The sequence below is a fragment of the Condylura cristata genome, unplaced genomic scaffold (assembly GCF_000260355.1).
Source record: "Condylura cristata isolate star-nosed mole 26May11 unplaced genomic scaffold, ConCri1.0 scaffold00028, whole genome shotgun sequence".
Lineage (NCBI taxonomy): Eukaryota > Metazoa > Chordata > Mammalia > Eulipotyphla > Talpidae > Condylura > Condylura cristata.
Genome location: NW_004567129.1, coordinates 17,504,615 through 17,523,536, shown reverse-complemented (window position 1 = coordinate 17,523,536; position 18,922 = coordinate 17,504,615). Strand labels below are relative to the sequence as shown.

Below are 18,922 nucleotides of genomic sequence, written 5' to 3'. Positions count from 1 at the left end.
AGATCCAATTTCCCAAAGCTGCAGCCTAAGCGCTTGGGGACCTGGGAGGGTGGGGAGGGGTGGGGTGAGAAAGTAGGGGAGAGTTGGAGGGTGCAGAGGAATGAGAAGGTCCCTTCCCTCAGTGACAGTGACAGTTCATAGCTGACAAGATAACAGCTTTCTAATGAATGTTAACTATCTCCTGGGTCACAACACCCGCTTTCTCTGGGGTAAGATCCAGAGCCTGGAGTCCTGGGGACAGGCAGGTACAACGAGCAAATCCCAGGGCCCAGCTTGGGATCCTAGTGCAACTGCCACCAGGAAAAAGTTCTTGGATCACTTACGACCGTGTCCTCTATTCCCACCGTGTCCTCTATTCCCACCCCACCTGGTGTTTGTTGTCTTTCCTGTCTGTTTTCACTGCTGCGGCTGGCAGCCGGAAACCTGCAAACTCTATCTTCAAGAAAACCTCTTCCAGGCAGCCTTCCAGGGCCTCTCCTAAGCATGAGTCCTGTCCTTAAGCGTCTCAGGTACCTTCTCCATATGACAGTGGGGGGAGGGCACCCTTTGTAGGGGCGGCAGTCCATTTTCAGCCCCTGTGCCATCCGACAGTGACCTGACTCCAGTAGAGCCTGCAGCCCTCGGTATTAAGAATGCACTAAGTCCGCAAAAGCATAAAAAAGTTTATTGGAGCATTATGATGGGTGGGGTGGGTATTGCTGAGTTGTGGGGGAGGGGGCCGATCCCGCCGGCCTTAGAGACCCCTAAAGTGCAATCGGTTAGGAGAGGGTAAGGGTGTTGCATAGAGAGTCTGCCGGGCGCTTCTCCTCCGCCCTCCTGCCCTGGGCAGGCTAAGAGAGGCCGGCCTCACTGCCGCTGAGCGCCCCAGGCTCGCCACTGCTCGGGCTCACGAAAACGGCAGGCGCCCGCGGCTGCAGAGCCAGCCTGGGTTCTCGGCCCCGGCTCCCAGAGGTGGCTAGAGCTGCGCTGCCCAGGCGCGTCTGCGCCACTGGAATCTCGTCCATGGATTCGGCTGACGCGGAATGGTAGGCGCCCGCAGGGCCAGCGGCGTGCACCGGGCTGGTGCCCATTGACTCCAAAGAAGAGCTGGAGCGGCTACCTGGGGCTGGAGGCCCTGCGAGGGTGGGAGGGAACGTGAGAGGAGGTTGTGGCTTGGAGCCTTCCCTCTCCTTCCCTCAGAGCTCCCCAGCAGGTTCAGGTCAGTAAGGGCCGCTCACCTGGCTGCCTGGGCAGCGGCGGGGGCTCGGGGTCCAAGGTCCCAGAGGTCGGCACCTTATACATGCGTCTCTTCCTCTTTTTCTGCAGAGACAAGGGGGATCCTGAGTGCCCCTTCCCCAGACTCCGCATTGCCAAAAGCAGCAGAGGAGTGGGGCAAGTAAAGGTTTCTTTTCCAACCCCTTTGTCCTGGGCTTGGGGCCCAGGACTGGTCCCCCCTACCTGGGGTCGGATCCTGGGGGGCAGAGCCAGAGTCTCTGGGGAGGAGGGTGGAGGAGGCTCCACTTGGCCACTGGTGGCAAGGAACCCAGAGGGACTGAGGGGGAAGCAGGAGGGTAAGAACTGAATGCACCGTTTCCTCAAATCCCTCCCCCACACCACCCACACACCCACCCATCATTCAGATAAAGTGTCTTTTCCCAGCAGAGGGGCAGAAAGGGGCACTGGTCTGCTCAAGGGCATGCTGGGCTGGACTAGACCTGTGCGTTGGCCTTGGTCTACCCCTCTCCCATCTCAGATGGCCATACCATAACAGCAGGAGTTGCTGAGGTGGCACTCACTTGGCATTTGCTGTGGCAGGCCTGACCTGGCCAGAGGGCACGGAGCGCACATGGCTGAAAGTTCGCATGTAGAACTCCATCTCCTGGGGAAGGTGGTGGTAAAGGAGGCTGGAAGGTCAGGTGTGGACCCAAGGCTTTCTGGGTCCTGAGCCCACCCAATCCTGGACACAACACCCCTGCACTGGCCTCTGTGGGAGGACTGGGAACAGAGGTTAAGGAATTTGCTTCTCCAGGCTTCCCTGCTGTGCCAGGAAAACCCCTATGCAAGGTGAGACTTAAAACATGCATGTCTGGACCTTACCCCTCCCCACAGTCACCCTCACTTCATGAAGCCCAATTCAACCTCCAAATTTCAGCTTCCAGTCCCATGGGTCCAGTGTACCCAGTACAGAACTGTTCTGGACAAAAGGGGTGGTGAGGAAGAGGCGCTCAGAGCTGCTTTCCCACTCCTGGCTCCTCCTCCCAGGGTTCCAGCCTCTGAAGCATTTTTTTCCCTGCCTGGGAGACAAAGCAGCTGTTCACAGGCCATAGGTCAGGGTGTGCACCCGATACTGTGTGCACAGATTGATGTCTCCCTGGAAACTGAGTCCTGGGCACACCCTTCCTTCACCCTGAGTACTAGGCACAATCTCAGCTGCTATATGCATGTGTGTTGGGCAGGCAGGTGGGACAGCAGTAGGTGGTGAGGAAAATAAGGATCCACAGCCTAATCCAGACCCCATGTAAGACCATGGCAGACCTCAGTGTCTCGTGACGCTCACAGCAAACTGGAAACAGTAGACCCAATCCCTGAAAGACTGACTGGGTCTGGAGACAGAGGTCTGGAGGTCGCGGGAGTGGCCTAGGCCTGCAGCCCAGCCCCGGGTCCTGCCTAGTTACGCCCAGGATTGCAGGTGAAGAAACAAAAGCCAGGAAAGAGCCAGCCCAGGAAGGGCGTGGAGCCAGGGTGTATGGGTGGAGCCAGGACGGTGAGGCCCCGCCCTGCCAGGCGGTTGGAGAGGGGGGAGCGGGCACTAGGACAGCTGTCGCCTGCTCAGCAGCCGTTTCCATGGAGACTCAGGCGTCTTGACTAATGCAGATGACACTGTAACAGCAACGCTGCAGCCGTCTCTAAAACAAGCCTATGTTTGGGGGCAACGGCTCCAGAGTGGGGCCCCTCCCGCATTCCTGCATAGGATGGGGGTGGGGTAGCTGCCTTTAGGGCCCTGGGAGAGCTGGGGGACAGAGCCCAGCCTGCCAAGGTCTGACTGTGCAGGACTGAAGCACCTGGCAAGCCCCAGGCCCATTCTCTGTGCTGACCCTTGGAGAGGAGTGTGGGGCTGCCAGCCTGAGCAGAGGAGTTCTGGGAAAGAGGAAGGGGTCAGAGGCCAGTCACAAGGACTGGAACCTCAAGGTAATCTTCCCCCCACATCTTTCCTCTTCTCTAATGTGGACTCAACTCCAAGGCCCAGGCAGGCAAGGGCAAGGGCTGTCCTGATGCCCCGCAGGCTCCAGAAAAAGAGCGTTTGTGGGGGGTGTGGGGAGAGGAGACTGGGGGTAGCAATAAAGGACAGTCCTAGGAGCCTAAGGTGTCAGGATAGAACAGAAGCCAGTTCCTAGCCAATTGGGGAACTCTGAGGGTATCACTGGAGTGTCCCCACTCAAGCCCTCCCCCCTTGTCACAGCTATCCCTAGGCTCCTCCCTCACTGACCTGAAACATTTACACATTCCTGAATGGCATGTGGCACCTCTCAACCTCTGCTCCCTCTGTGCCATGGGACAAACACCTACCCTCCCTCCGCAGGGCTCCCTTGCTGCCGGGACATCTGGCCCCAAAGCCTAGGCGGCAGCAACTACAGAACAGGGGCTCAGGTGCTCACATCTGAGCACCCCCAGGCCAGCCCTGCCTCAGAGCACTGACTGTGAAACATAACCGAGTCTCCTAACTACTCTCCGAGCTGGGGAGGGTGATGCCCCCTCCCCAGCAGGCTGCCACACCACTTACATGGGCTCAGCGCTAGGCCCCAGGGCAGGTATACACCAGGGGGTTCTCCACCAGCAGCCAGTACTCCCCCAGGTCTGGCCTCTTGGGCCACCGCTGGCCATGAGCACAGGAGAGGCGGGGTCCCCTGCCCTCCCACAACCCGCCCACCAGCCTCTGTTTGTGTCCAGTTGCCATGAGGACTTGGGATCCACGGCTCAGCCTTCCCAGCAAGGCCTGCCTGGGCCCCCTGCCTTCCCAGTCCCTAGGGGAGGAAGGGGAGACTAAATCACCCCCACCCCTGGCTGCTGACCTCAGGAAGCTACAGGGCGTGGGAATATGGATAGGCTGGTCAGCAGCTGGGCTGGCCTGGCCCAAGCCTGGCTGGAGGGTTGCAGCTTGAGAGTTAAGAGACCTTAACTCTTCCCAGGCCCAGCTTCTGTATAACCTTTCTAGGCCTTGATAGCTCATCTGCAACATGAGTGTGGTAACATTACCTGTCTCGTGGGGCTGTGTAGGGATTAAACAGGGTAACGGGATGTGGACTCAGGCTTACAGGTGTACAAAGAGCAAGCGCTCCAACCCCGTGATCCAGTCGCAGGTCCATTCCTCTCTTCTCCTGTGGCCCTAGCCCGCCAGCTTCCAGGTTCTGCACCATCCAGCCCATGCTTAGAGGCTGGACAGTGCTTTGGGTCAGGGAGACAGAGGGCTCCCCTGGCCGTGCCCACTCTAGGGCAAGTGGGCATGTGTGCAGGACAGACTTGGCTCACCCCAGCTGTCCCCAGCACATGCCGCCTCAGATCCTGTTCCAGGCCTCCTTGCTTTGCCCTACCCCATCATCACTGAACAATCCATCACTCTTCCCACACCCAGGTCCCCTCTCCCATCCTCTCGCCCCTACCTGAATGGGCCGCATCTTGGGGGGACATGACTCGAGCTCCCTGTGGGTTCCTTTTGCCTCCTGTGGTGGGCGATGCCGCACGATGTACTCGTAGGTGGTGAGCTTGTGCCACACTGAGGGAGTGAGGAGCCAGCACTGGGAAGGGGCTTGGCTGAGGGCTCCACAGCCCAGCGGGGCACCTCCCGACAGCCTAAGAACCCCGACCCCTGCAAGGCAGCTGCAGGTGTGTGTGGACGGGAGAGGAGCACTTACTGAGATAAATGTGGAAGCAGAGCAGGTGGCCGAGCAGGGCAGTGGAGAGCAGGCCCAGAAGGATGAGCAGGGCTGCCAGGGCTAGGATGGCAGGAGCCTGGGTCTCCACGGGGGCAGCCGGCAGGAACACAAACCACACATCTGTGTGATTCTTCAGGACTGCAAGGCACAGGCAGGCTGTGACCAGTGACCAGAACAGGTCTAGAATTAGGGGATGGGAGTGGGCCTGGAGCCCTGACTGACCTTCAAAATGGTGGTTGGTGCGCAGTCGCATGGGGTTGACAAAGAACTCCACAAAGACATATGTGGCCACCAGCACCAGGAGCAGGACACCCAATAAGGCTGATGCCACACTGTGTAGAAAGAGCCTGGGCCCAGCCATGGACAGCTGTCAGCACCCAGGTGCTCCAGCTGGATAAGGGCTTTAGAGCTCAGTAGGGTCCATGGTTGGGATGGGGAGCCTGGCCTTTGACCCCACAGTCCCTCTGAGTCTCCTCAGAAAGCCATGCCTTAGGGCAAAGGTGAAGATGGACAGCCACCCCAGCAGGCTCCTGGGCCAGCGTGAGAAGGACCCCACACCTGCCCTGTCTTGGCAAGACAGCGGGCCCCGGGCCCCAGGCATATCCCCCTCAGACCAGCACACACCTGTACACGCCAGCCCTGCCCAGCCCCATGCATGCCCAAGGTCCCTGGCTCCCACACAGGGGCTCCCACAAAGGGAAACGCGCCCCCAGGCACGGCCGTGGCTCTCACCGGTAGTTCCTCTCGCCCACGCAGTTGTTGAGCCACTTACAGTGGTGGTCGAAGCCGCACACACACTTGTTGCAGGCGCTGCAGTGCTTGGAGCGAGCGCTCCTGCAAGGGGTGGAGGGGGCATATTGTGGTCAGCCATTCACCCTGTCCTTCACGCCCAATGCTGGCCGGCTCCTCGTGCCTGGCTGGGCAGCAGGGGAGATCCCAATGACCATCTTGTAGAGTTGGCGCAGGTTAGGCCGTGCCTGGGTGCCGCTACCTGCCACGGAGCGTGGGGACAGGGTGCGCGCGCGCGCCCCCTGGCGGCACTCCTGGGAGGGGCAGCCCGAGGAGGCAGTGCTGCGGACGACTTGGGGGGCTGATGAGGTGGGTCAGGAGGGGGGAGCATGCACGGTCCCACTCTGTTCTGGGCATCTGGGTGCTGATGGTGTGAAATGGAAATGGAGCAGGAGCATAGGTAAAGAACAGAAAAGAACAAGGCTGCAAGGACCAGGGCTTGCCCTGATCTTCCTGGCATCAGTTTTTGAGTCTGTTTTCACTGCCAGTCTTTGGGAATTTTACTAGCATTCTTTCAGAAAACCTCTGGGCCAAAGGAAGAAAGAGGAGTAAGTTGACATCTCAGTGAGCAGTCAGGGCAGTTTTAAGCAGTGTGATCAGATGCGGTGGGGCCACATTAGCAACACGTGGGAGGCAACCCAGGGAGGGACCAAAGGGGCCCCAAGGAGTATTAAGGGCGGCCACAACACCCTGCCCCACTACAGGACAGAGTCACTGAACAGGCAGCAACTGCCAGAGCACCTGTGAGGAAGAGCGGGCTGACTGGGTGGTCTGATGCCACCCAGTTCTCCACACTGTAACGCCACTGCATTGCTCCAAGCGGCCTGGATCTTCACAGGTGTGAGGCTGCCCTTGACCAGACCCAACTCCAGGTCCCCTTCCTGAGACTAGAGACTGGAAGCCCCGGAGGGTGGGGAGGTGTCCTCGGCAGGCAGTCTGGACCAGCCTGGGGGGGTGGGGGGGTAGCCTCCTGCTTCTCATCCACTAGAATTGTGACCTGGGCCAAGTCACTTGGCTTCCTGGGCCTCAGATTCCTCACCCATAAATGAGAATAACTATCAGCTCTGGGACCAGGTGTGAGTCTGGCTCTGTTGCTTAAATTCAGGCAGGCACCCTGACCTTCCCGATCTTCAGCTCCTCTCTGAAATGAGAAAGACGCTGCCTACCCTGCAGGGCGGTTGGTCCTAAGGGCTTAGCCCACGGTAGTGACTCAAGTGTGAATTCCGCGCCCCCCCCCCCCATCTGGGAAAGCTTATGAGAGATCCTGACAGAGCTCGGCATTAGACATCTTTGTGCTGGTGCCAAATGCTTCCTACTGTAGCTGCTGGAAATGCTAGTTCCTCGTTTGCTGGTTCTAATCCCTCCTCACTTTATTCTTTACCCAAAATTCTTCCCTGTGTAAACACAAGGGCGCCGAGGCATGGGGGTGACTTATGGGCATGCCCCTGTCTGCCCTGGGCTCCTGCTGGCAGTTTCCCAGGCACACTCACTGCCTGCACACACCACCATCTGCGTCACTCACACATCCACGTCGCACAGATTGCAGTGCAGGTCTTCAATGACATGTGCGTGTTGGCTGCGATTGAAGATGGGCAGGGGGCCTGCATAGCTCTTGTCCCGCACGTTGGCATCTGCTGGATCGATGGAGACGGCAGTCAGGTGCACCACGAGGTGACCAGCAAAGATGGCGCCCATGCACTGGCCCAGCAGGTTAAAGACTCACTCCGCACTTTGCCAGCTGGGAGCCCCACCCCCACTTTCTGTGGTCAGAGAACTGCTCTCTGAAGGCTCTGCCTAGGCCACCTCCTACTCCAGTCTCCCAAGAGCCTCCACATCAGACCTCTTCAGCATACTGAGTGCCCCAGCTGAAGAGGAGAGGGACTGTGTAGGAACAGAGCTCACAAGCCAGCACTCCTGCTGCCACCACGGAGGAGGCCAGTCACAGTCTCATTGTGCTAGACCTAGGTCAGGCCCTGGCTGATCTGACCTCAGAATCTGACTTGGCTCCTGAATGGTGAGTCTGTTTATCTTGCTTTCATAGGAAGTCAATTCCAAGAGGGAAGCAACCAGTCCCTCTCAAGAACCAGGCTAGACTCATACCTGTGGGCAGGGGAGACAACTCATATACCCACCACCTCCCCTGGAGCCCAGTTACTTAGAACCTTGGGACTGAATGCCTCGGATGGACTGAGATAGGCAGGGCCTGTCCAAGGACAGCAAGGCTGAGATACAGCTTTTCTAGAACCTATCTATTCAGTGACTCGGCCAAATGCTGTTAAGTTACTGCAATATCTGAATGTGTAAAAATTTGCCAGAAGATTCTATCTAGGCAGCCATTCACTTTTCACTTACTCATCCTCTTGCCACCCACAGGTATCATCCATCAATCATTCTGAACCCCTCAGTTACCCAACCTCCTTTCCTCCTCCCTGCTCCTCCTAGCAGTGAAATTTCCCTACACAGCTGCATGAGCCAGGTTAGACAACCCTGCGGCCCATCATGACTTCTCTACCCCTGCTGTTGGTCAGGCCCTCACGCCTCCCAGCCCTGCCCTTCCTGTCTGGGTCCCCTGGAGTCTGCCCTTCACTTGGTGCTAGAGTGAGCTCTGAAAAGTGTAAGCCTAAAGCCTTGCCTGATAAAAGCCTGCAGTGGATCTCGTACTGAAGTTTACTCTTCAGCTCACTGCAAAGGCCCCTTTCACTTGGGGTCCTCTCAGACCTCTCTGGCATCACTAACCACCACTCCTCACCATTCGAGCCTCTCTTCAGACATGCTGAATGTGAGCAAATGTTTCATTTCCTACTGACACCAACACTGCTCCCACCTTCTCTCCCGGGTTCATTCATCCCACTGTTGACTGAAGTCATCACCACCCAGGCACTGAGGGATACGGCAAGAGCAAGGCAGACTTGCTTCCTAGTCTCAGGGAGCCCAGTGCCTGCTGGGAAACACAAGGGTTAATCATGTGTGGGTTACAAAGAGGAACGCTCACGGAAGTCTGTGAGATGTAGCTGGGCGACTGTCTAGTCTGAGGGAATTCAGAAAGCTTCCCTGAAGTGTCAGCTCAGCTGAGACTTGGAGAGGAATGGGTAACATGGGGTCCCTGCCAGTGGACTCTATAAATGTAAAGAGGAAGGGGGCCTGGCTGGAACCGTGGCACAGTTCCAACCTGATGGGTGCCTGATGCGTGGTTCCACTTCAGCTCACACTGCCACGCAGGAACAAAGGTCCATGTGACCAAATTCTGACTTTTCTGAAGGAACCAGAAAACTGCTTATTTTTTAAATGCTGCCAAGGAAATAATTTTTTTAAATGTACCTGCAGAAAATAACACTTAAGACCCGTTCATTTTGTGTGTTCATTATTCCTCAATTAAAAAAAAAAAATGTAGGCCACACTGTGCCTTGAGCTGGTAGTTCTTAACTTCTGACTTAGCTGAGTGTCTGGGTGGAGAGAGGCAAGGGGCTTCCAGGCAGAGGCCAGTGTTGTGGCAACAGAGAACAACAGAGGAAATAATACAAGAAGAGGTTGGGCAGATGGCAGAGTCCAGAAGGTGGAGAGCCTTGAGGCCATATAAGGGCCTAAGCCTCATTCCTGAAGGCAGGAAGAGGCTATTAGAGAGTGTTAAACTGGAGAGCAACTTTATCAGACTTGGCTTAAAGAGCTCTCTAGCTGCAGGGAAGGGGAAAGTGTGTGTGTGTGTGTGTGTGTGTGTGTGTGTGTGTGTGCTAGCGCGCGTGTGTGTATACCTGTTTAGAAACTAAATTGCATTCAGATAAGAAAAACATGGAAGTGATTCAACAGCTATTTAGGAGGTAAAATCGACAGTTGAGGACTCACTGGGTACAGGTGATGGTGGAAGGGGCCAGATGGGAGATGTGAGCAGCAGGCGTGCACTGCGGCCCTGGCGATCATGGTCTAGAATGTCCTCCTGTACCTGCAGTCTGCTGTGTAAGTTCCCACCCCCACCTAACACCTAACAATTTCCAGTCACCAAGCCTTTCCTCTAACTGGAGGCCTAGCACCCCAAGCCTGGGGCCCTGTCTTAACTCATCTTTACAAGCAATCCATAAGGGCCAATTCAGCTCCAGGTCCAAAGTGGGTACGTGGCATTGCCCTACCTCATTCCTCGGGGGCCCTGAGGGAGCCTTCAGGGAAGAAGAGAACTTTGACAGAAAGAACCACATAGGTCTGTGCACCCCCACATTGCCCAAGGCGATGAAGGTGCAGAGGACAAAATCCTCCACCCATCCTTCCACAGCTGCTTCGCAGTCAGCTACTGAGCGGGCCCTTCTGGCCTTACTGGGTACCTGCTGTGTGGCTCGGGAAGTCACTCATTGCTCTGAGCCCCCACTTTCTCCATTAGTGAAGTGTCTCTCCTAACAGATTAAAATAAGGATCAGCCAAGCTAATCCATGCACAGTAGGGGGCATAGCGCCTGGGGACCCCAGCACTCAACAACGCCAGTTACTCTCATTTACTGTTATTGCTCAGATTCTACTTGTTCCACACCACGCAGTTTTATTTAATTTCCCAGGTAACCCAGAGGCAAGAAAGTCAGATAATGTGACTCTGAGCAAGGGGGTGTGTCCAGTCCAGATTAGAGGAGGAATGTGCCATGAAGCATTCTACTTAACAGCACCAAGGCTGCTGGTCGCCTTAAGCAAAGTTCACTCTTCTGCTTAAGGCCAGATGACCAGACCCGGGGGCCCTAGGGAACCTGGCAGCCCCTAGTGGCTGCTGCCTTCTCTAGGGTGCTTTTCCACAAACTGCCCTGTCACTCACCACTTCAGGGCCCTGTGGTGTCCCAGGAAAACATGCTCACACTTAGGGGTCATGCATCCTAGTGCTCACCCACATCGCCATGTGCTGCTTGTACCCCGGGAAGCAGACGGAAGCGGCTGAGGCCCAGAGAACTGGCAGAATTCGGCCTGTGCCACCCTCAAAGGGCTGAGCCGGATCAGGCCAGGTGCTAATTCTCCAGCTCAGGCTTTCAACTCATCCCTGCCAACCTCCCCGTTCCCTGCTGCCCCCAGCAGCCCAAGGAACCACCTCCATGAAACACATGGCCTAGGGTGTGGTCTCATGGGCAGCCCTAACAGAGCACAGAGCTGCCTGCTGCACCCCAAAGCCCCCAGCCTTGCAGCCGCATGCTCCCAGAAGCCTTGGGGCATCTTTATCCCACCTCTTGTCAACTCGAACTCACCCTCAAAAGAGGCTAATTTACAAAATAAATAAGCTCCTAAACAGCCCTGGCTACAGCATAGTAATCCATCCATAAATAAAACCACATTTTACATGTACCAGGAGAATTACTCTGTAAAAGAATTCTACCATAACTCTTTGAAAAGTGAAAAGTTATTTCATAAATAGAGTAATTACTCTCTAATTTATCCTTTGTCTAGTTCTGGACACAGTTAGCTTTAAGGCTCTCTTCTATAATCGCTCTTGCAGAATGTCAGTTGATGAGATTCCCATCCCATCTGTGCGGGGCTTTAAATCTGCCACAGTACTTTAAGTCCATTCACCCCACCAGGCAAGGGGGTTACTGGTCCCCCAAGGCAGAGACATGCCAGCTTGTGCTCTCTGGAGCTCCAGAGTCCAGCTTCAGGCCCCGGCTGTGTCCCCCAACTATTGTCCCCAACTCTCCCACACACCAGCCCACACTTTCTCAAGGATACAGCATAGCCAGCAGGCACCCAGTGGTGAGGCAAGAGGGGAACAAGGACCCCAAAGCCGATCACAGCAAAGAAGACATACAACAGCCAGGCCACAATCTGGAGGGGGTGAGGGGGCCAGCTCCACCCATTCCGGCGGGACCGCTGGCCCTGCAGCTCTGGGGAGGGTCCGCTGGCCTGCACAGGCGCTGTCCACACACTCTTCTCAGGGGCGGTCTTGTTGGAGGGCTTGTTGCAGATGTTCATCTCCAGAGGGAGAAAGAGGAGAGAGCATTATTTGCCCGAGGAGGCTGGGGTGGGGGGGCCAGAGCCCCATGCCGGCAGCCAGTTTTCAGCAGGGAGGGAGCAGGTTGGGACATGAAGCCATCCCTCCACTCTTCAGGGAAACCCAGGGCTCTGGCATGACAAAGCCAGGGAGCCAGGGAGGCTAACAGTGGCTGGCTGGTCTCAAAGACCCAGAGGAAGCTCTGGTCCCAGCCTCAGCTCGGACAAAGGAGGAGGGCCCAGGGTTTATTCAGGACACAGTGTGGCTGCTCGTTACTCCACATGCTCTGTCTCCACAGCCGTCAACGTTAAACCCAGTAAGACATGTTCTCATCTGGTAACAATATCAGGCTGGGGCCAGAGAGATGAGAACACATGCTGATTCTGTGAGAATTAGTCACCTCTGTCCTGAAGCCCAAATGCAAGTGTCAGAGAGGGCCCCCTTAGTGGGAATGCTCAGTTCTGGGGTCTGGCCTCTGCCCCCTGGCAAGCCGCGGGCAAGATGGGAGGCCATGAACCATCCCCTGCCCCAGAAGGGCGGCCTGAGACTTCTTGGCTGGGGAGAAGCAAGCACACAAGAGAGAGGGGACTGTTTCTCTTTGGTTCTCTCCAGCAGCTGAAATTACTTTCTTTAAATGAATCTGGGCCTGGTACACAGAGCAGAAAGGTGGGTTCATGCCCTTTGTCTCACTTGAGGATGAGCTGGGAGGCCAGGAGTTGGCCAAGGACCAGCCACGAGGTGGCAGCACACCACCACCCCACACAGCCTCTCTTTGGAATTAAGAGCCAGCCTTGTGGCCAGAGTTACACACACAGTTGGCGGTGGGCCTGTCTTTACAGGAAAGAGACACCATCCCCAGCGTCGTCCGGGCCTGTGCTTGGGCGGCAGGGCCACACTGGGGGGACAGGCCAACTCAGAGTTCCTGAGGGGATAGCAAGGAGCTAGGGATAACACACTAGCAGCCAAACTCTCCTTCCAGAAGCCCAGGCCTGTGGGCCAGTGAATCTGACTAAGCCAAAGGATACTGCACCCCCTCACAGATCTCCAGGGATCGCCTTTCTCACTTCCCACCCCAGCAAAATGTGACTTAACCTTCAGAGCCAACTGCAAGTGACCCCTCATCTTGGAGGCCTTTCCTGAAGCCCCAAGTGGAGTCAGGAGGTCTTCATGCTGTCTTTATTGGACAAGTCACTTTGCCATCTGGAACACTTGACCATCCACGTGTCTCCCGTTACATCAGCTTCCCATAAGGCAGTAAATGTAGTATGATTCATTCACGTCTATTCCTCATGTCCCCTCTCGCAAGCCCCCAGAACATACCTTGTATATAGTAGGTGCTCAGTAAATGTCTGTTGAGTTAAAAACATCTGAAATATAAATAAAATGTAGACACCGTCAGTGGTGTAGAATTCTGAAGCCACCCAGCTCGCTTTGGCCAGCCCTCCTCCTTCCAACCAGCCCCCATTCCACACAGCCACCATACACCCCCCTATCTCCCCAGGCCCACTGGCTACTTCCCTGACTGCACACTTGGCCACTATGCCCTCATCCCACCTGAGGCTCAGAGCCACATGCAAGCCAAGCCTGGCACATGTAAAGTCTACCTGAGTAACCTTACCTCAGGCCAAAATGGAATGGCCTCAGTTTTCTCTTAGGGACTCAAATGGAGTCCTCAAGTCATTTGCTTGGTCTTCAGTACAAAACAGCCAAAGGTGACAAACGAGCCCAGGGGTAGGGATGCCCTGCTACACATGGTGCTGACTCTGTGGTCCTGCACATAAATGCCTTCTGAATGTCAGGTGTCACAGCTCCCCTTGACAGAGCCCTCTGGGCTGTCCCAGGGAGGCCAGCTGCCCAGCATCCCTGTGCTCTGCAGGGAGCAGGTAGAGAGGTGGAGGTCAGTCCCACAAGCTCCTCTCTGCCCACCTGTTGCCCCAGCTGTGTCTTTGCTGGGCTGAAACAAAGCATTCTTTGCATACTGCCTGCTTCCACAGAACACACTGGAGAGTCGGCTGCCAAGGGTGGAGGGAAGACAGCAGCAAAGAGGGGCCACTGAGTGTTGTGGCCACAGGTAGCTACTGCCTTGGAAAGCCAGGGGCCCACCTGGCTTCTGAGGTGACTGCAGTTTGTACAGGCCGCTTCCTTGTCCCCAGGAGTTGAAGGCCATTGACAGTGTGGCAACAATCTATGGTGTTAACAGTCACTTGCTAAAAGACTGAGATAGCTTTGCAAAATAAGGCTAAGCTTCATTAACGTGAATGCTTAATTTAAATGTTAGATGGGAAATGTTAACATTTTAAGTTCTGACTATGAACCATATCTGCTTTCCTCTTGCCTACCTTTGCTCCCACCAAAAAAAAATATTTAGGAATGTTCTGAGATTCATGCACAACTTTGTCAAAAGAGCCAAATGAGGTAAAAAGTCCCAGCCCAGGCAAGGCTGTGGGTATCATGGCATTCCTGTCAGATGGCTGAGGGTTTCAAGACCGAAATCAACTTAATTGCTATGAGGGTTGTGAGGGGAGGCACAGAGCAGGGCGGGTAGGGTGAAGGGTCAGAGGCGAAGCCACAGGGCTGATGCTGGGGCTCAAAGCATTAGGCTTAGGCCTAAGGACCTAAGCCACCAATAGGGACAGCCAGGTTGGGGTCAGGAAAAGGGCTAGGACTAGAGAAAGAGCTCAGCTCTGGTTTCCACACCCGTGCTCAAAGACTGAGGGAGCTGGGGGGCAAATGTCGTAAAGCCACCTCATTGGGTCTCTCCTTTATTCATCTTTCAAAAACATTTGCTGGGAGGCAATTTGGCAATGTCTTACCAAACTTTAGAATACATAAACCCTTGGGCCCAGATTCCACATGGAGGTATTTATTTGATGCATGTATTCACTAAGTACACAAAACTCACCACAGCCTTGTAAGTAATAAAAAGGGACCAAAACCAATACAAATAAATTATGATACACCCACATAAAGGACGCTACACCACATCAAAAACAATGAGGGACTTGGGCCTCCCTGTTGGTGCAGAGGTTAAGTCTCAGCACTATGAAGCCATTGGCAGCCACTGCAGCAAGAGTTCAATCCCTGCTCAGGGAGCTGACCCACATGGCGCAGCAGACCTCTCCTGACCTGCCTGCTGCTCCTCTCAGCAGTGTGTTTCAGAACATCTGCCTGTTTTGCTCCCCACTCTGTGTGGATCCTCTCACCACCACCCCCATGCCTCTAGCCTGTACCCCAGTTCTGGTATGCATAAACAAATCTTTCAAACAAAAAAAAAATGAGGAACTGTTCATAAGTGGCCTCTAACACACAGTTAAGTGGAAAGCAAGTTGTAGGCTGGTAACAAGCCCACAGTGAAAAGAATACTGATGGAGTGGATAGACCTCCATGTTCCTCTACGCACAGATTCTCTCCGGAAAGCAGTGCAAGAAAGCAAATACAGGAGCAGCCTCTAGGAAGGAGATGTAGTGGCAAAGGGAGAGAGCCTTGCTTTTAGTGAGGGGTGCCACCTCTTGCCCTCTGGTCCCAGTGGGTTGCCCATGTGGACCAAACATGCTCCTGTGACCCAGCATCCAGCACCAGCCAGCCAAACAAGGAACAACCTACCAACCGTGCCTAACAACCATGCAACAAGAGTGCTAGCTTTCAGGTAAAATGCTTTCTCACTCTCAGAAGCAATTCTGAGCTGGTCAGCTATAACGCTGTGGGGAAGAGTCGCGGAGCTCCCTAGGAGCTTTTGGGGACCTTGTCAAAGCCAGCATCAGACAACAGACAGCACCACAGAGAAGCTGGGCAGGTCCCTGGCCCAGTCTTTGGCTCAGGGCCAGCTCAGTTCCCTGTGACTCAGAGCCCAAAGGGAAGGTGCATGCCTCGGGAAGGTTTCGTTCCCCACCACCTTCTCATTTTGGTGGAGGATTTATGGTTGCCATGTGAGTGACTTTCTAAGGATATTTCTATGTAAGTTTTCCATTTTGTTTTTTTCCCCCCTCAGGATCTGCTTTTAAAATAATTTTTACTGAGATTTAACAGATGCCCAATTTAAACACCTGGAAAGGAAATGCTGCATGGTACACAGTTTCGCAGAGCAAAAAAAGCACTTATAAGAGAGTTTCTAGGGACAAGTACTCTTTCCTACTGGTGCCAGAGAAGTCTCTGGACTTAAAATTCTGAAAGGTAACAACAGTTTGACTGACAGATGCACATCACACCTCCCAGAAAATAAAGCAGAGCTTCACATTGCTGTCACGGATCCTCCAGTCATGGGTCTCAAATGTGGCTGAGTCCTTACTTTCTTACAAATAACACACAGATGTCTGATGCTAGGACAAGAAAAGACATTCCTGAGCTAAAAGTTTGAATCATTCCTGAACTAACATGGTCTGCAAACATTTTCTGTGCCAATCTTCTGAAGCAACCACTGCAAACTCTTTAGGATTCAAATTAAGCCAAGGAAAGGGGACACGGAGGAGGAGCAACATGGAGTAGAAACAAGGCCAAGGAGTGGAGGCAAGGGTTGTTGATTTTAACCAGGACATCAACTCACATGATTATAGGGGCAAGTCTTGAGGAACACCCACCAAGAAACAGTTATTATGAACAAAGTTGTGACAGAACAAAATAAGAAAAACAAGAGGGGGAAAAAGCTGGCTAATTAAGCACCCGGGTTGTCTCTCATGGTGATTATCTGTTTACAAACCAGTCTCCCACATTGAACCACCAGTTCCAGAAAGGCAGGGACCACCCCTCATCCCTCTCTGCATCCAGCTTTCCTTCCGAAGAGAGGTAAAACCACTTCTCACCATCTTGGCTGCCATCACCCTAGTCCAAGTCTCTATCACGGCTCCTCTATAGCATTTCTATGACAATAACAACTATAACTAGAGTTTAGAGGGAACTATTCTGTGCCAGGCACTGCTTTAAAGTCCTAGAGGAAATTCACTGATTAAGCACTCACAATACTGGGTAGGGCCCAAGGTTTCAAACTTCCCTCATTAACCTCTCTGGGCTCCAAGGCCTCAGGTATGGCTGGCTTCTCACTTTTCATCTCATCAAGAGCATGCAAAACAACACCCCCCTTTCACAGATGAGGGCACTGAGGCTCAGAGAGACGAGGTTCTTCTCGGGGGCACCGCTAGCCTGGCAGAATTAAAATGGCCCTTAACTGACTTCCGCTGTGCCCTGTCCCAACCACGCCACCCAAGCCAGAGTGGGCTTTTCAGAGATTGTAACTCTTCAGATCTCTTCTATGGGTTTCTCTATTGCTAGGAATAAGTTGTCACAGGCACATACACACAAAACCTCCACACACACATCCTTCAAGGCTCCATTGTCCTCTCTGTTCTTTAATAGCACTTGGCTGCCTCCAGACCTTTGCATTTGCTTTTCCTTCTTCCAGAAACACCTTTCTCCTTCCCAATGCGGGCTCCTTTTCAACTTGCAGGTCTTAGCTTCAAAGTCACCTTTTACAGCAGACCCTCCCTAACACTCCTCTCCATTTCATCACCAGAGCACGCATCCTGATCTGAAATCACTTTAGTCGCGTATCTGGCGCCTGCCTCCCGCCCCCAGGCCCCCCCTCCCTAAACACAATGTGGGTTCTGGAGACCAGCCGAGTCTGTTCGGAGCCCTCCGTGGCCCCGCACCTGGCGCAGAGCCTGGCCCAGAGTAGGCACTCAGCGAAGACCTGTGAACCTGATAAATACTACGAGAAAAGTCCCGCGCTCTGCTGAGTCCCTGGAGCCCAAATCCCCGGGCTCCAGCACAGGGTAAACCCAGAGTCTGGCGGGCTGAAAGTCGTGACCCGTTGGCTCAAGCCCGGCTTCGAGGCGAGAAAAACGGCGGGGGCTCCTCACCTGCGCGCGGTGACGGCGGAGCCTGGTCGGCCCTGCCAAGGTCACAGCGGTTCAGTCCCCGCCCTGGCCGTCCGCCTCCCCTGGGTGGTCGCACTTCAGACCCTCGCAACAGAGACCCGGGGTCCGGCAGCTCAGCGCCCCGGAGCGCGGCCCCATTTCGGGCTGCGCAGCGGAGGTTGGGTTCGGGCTCCGGGGGGCTGGCGGCGCGGCCGGGCCAGGCCGAGGCTGGCAGGGCCTCGTCCGGCGCTGGGCCCGTTCCCCTGGCAACGGAGCGGGCTACGGCGCCCCGCAGCGGCCAAACCGCGCTGCGTCACTTCGCGCCAGCACCCGGCTTCAGGCGGGGCTCGCGGGGGAACCCCCTGGCGCCCCCACTGTCCCATTCTCCATCGCTTTCAACCTGTCCCCTCAAAAGCCCACTTACTCACATCCCCAATACACAGTTTATGCTCTTGAAGTCCTAATTTGTCCCAAACACGCCCCGTTTTTCTCCAGAGGCTACACACTTAGAGGGGGCCCCCCTTCCCCAGAGGTCCTGCACACTTTAGTGAGTATGTGCTGGGGCACTGGACATGCCATGAGGAACACCCAGGAGATTCCTGCCTTTTGGGGAGAGAATGACTAAGGGGAAGACGGATCTAGAAAATAAATAGGTGAGTGCCCCACTGTGCGAAGTGTGAGCTATAAGAGCTCAGAATATGCAGTTCAGGACATCTCGGTTCTTTATTCCCTTTAAGTGGAGCATAAATTCTACTGGGAGCCCCCATCTTCCAGGCTGGTGAGAAATTCACCCTTGGTTTCCATTGGTTATTCCAAGAACCCAGATCTCCCTCCCACCAGTCTGGGAAGCGTCCTCTGGTCACCTGTCTTGCTGGTACATGGTCCCATTAGGAGGACATTTAGTTTGCGGCTGTGTGGGGTCATGTCTGCCGCCAGGGGATTCCTCTGTCCCAGGGCCTCAGACTCTCTTCTCTTTCCCAGGGATCTCTCTGCTGGTCCTGGCTTCCCTGAAAGCTCCCTCTCCTCCTCTTTGGGGGCTCTCAGAATAGACTGTCCGGTGAGCTCAGGATTTCTCAAAAGATGCGAAGAGCCTTTGTCTTCTGCAGACTAGCCTATTTGTATCCCCAAAATGGTGGGCAGCTGGCTGGTATCTAATAGGAATGGGTTTGACAGAAAACAACCCACCTCCTCAAATATATAAGCCATACAACTAAAACAACCAACAAGCCTGCCAGTTGTGGGTGCTGGTGCAAGTGACTTAATCTCATTCTGATTAAATTTCTTATTTTCAAAACTGATAAACTCAAACTCACTGTGGAGTAAATATATCAATGCTCTCTGGCCTCAGAAATGCAAGATGATTCCTCAACTCTTATCTGGAATGGGAGAAATTAGGGTCAAGCAGAAACTAGGGAGACTCCTTGATTTTAGTCC

General features: G+C 54.6%; 1 protein-coding gene across 3 annotated transcripts; it reads right to left on the bottom strand.

Annotated features, from left to right (window-relative positions):
* Window positions 1-648: 648 nt before the first annotated feature.
* Window positions 649-17,728, bottom strand: ZDHHC1 (zinc finger, DHHC-type containing 1). 3 transcript variants are annotated; one of them, XM_004690223.2, is made up of 12 exons: window positions 17,492-17,728; window positions 12,963-13,009; window positions 11,381-11,623; window positions 7,222-7,397; window positions 5,643-5,744; window positions 5,133-5,257; window positions 4,890-5,048; window positions 4,638-4,750; window positions 1,776-1,858; window positions 1,438-1,531; window positions 1,218-1,299; window positions 649-1,114 (listed from the first exon to the last, which is right to left on the bottom strand). In XM_004690223.2, exons 3-12 carry the CDS (start codon window positions 11,621-11,623, stop codon window positions 831-833), a joined length of 1,461 nt encoding a protein of 486 aa, XP_004690280.1. In that variant the 5' UTR covers window positions 12,963-13,009; window positions 17,492-17,728; the 3' UTR covers window positions 649-830. The 3 variants fall into 3 exon arrangements, with proteins under 3 accessions (XP_004690280.1, XP_012586206.1, XP_012586205.1); XM_012730751.1 differs by having other exon boundaries at window positions 857-1,114; window positions 1,776-1,974; XM_012730752.1 differs by lacking the exons at window positions 12,963-13,009; window positions 17,492-17,728 and having other exon boundaries at window positions 7,222-7,401; window positions 11,381-11,462.
* Between the last annotated feature and the right edge of the window lie 1,194 nt (window positions 17,729-18,922).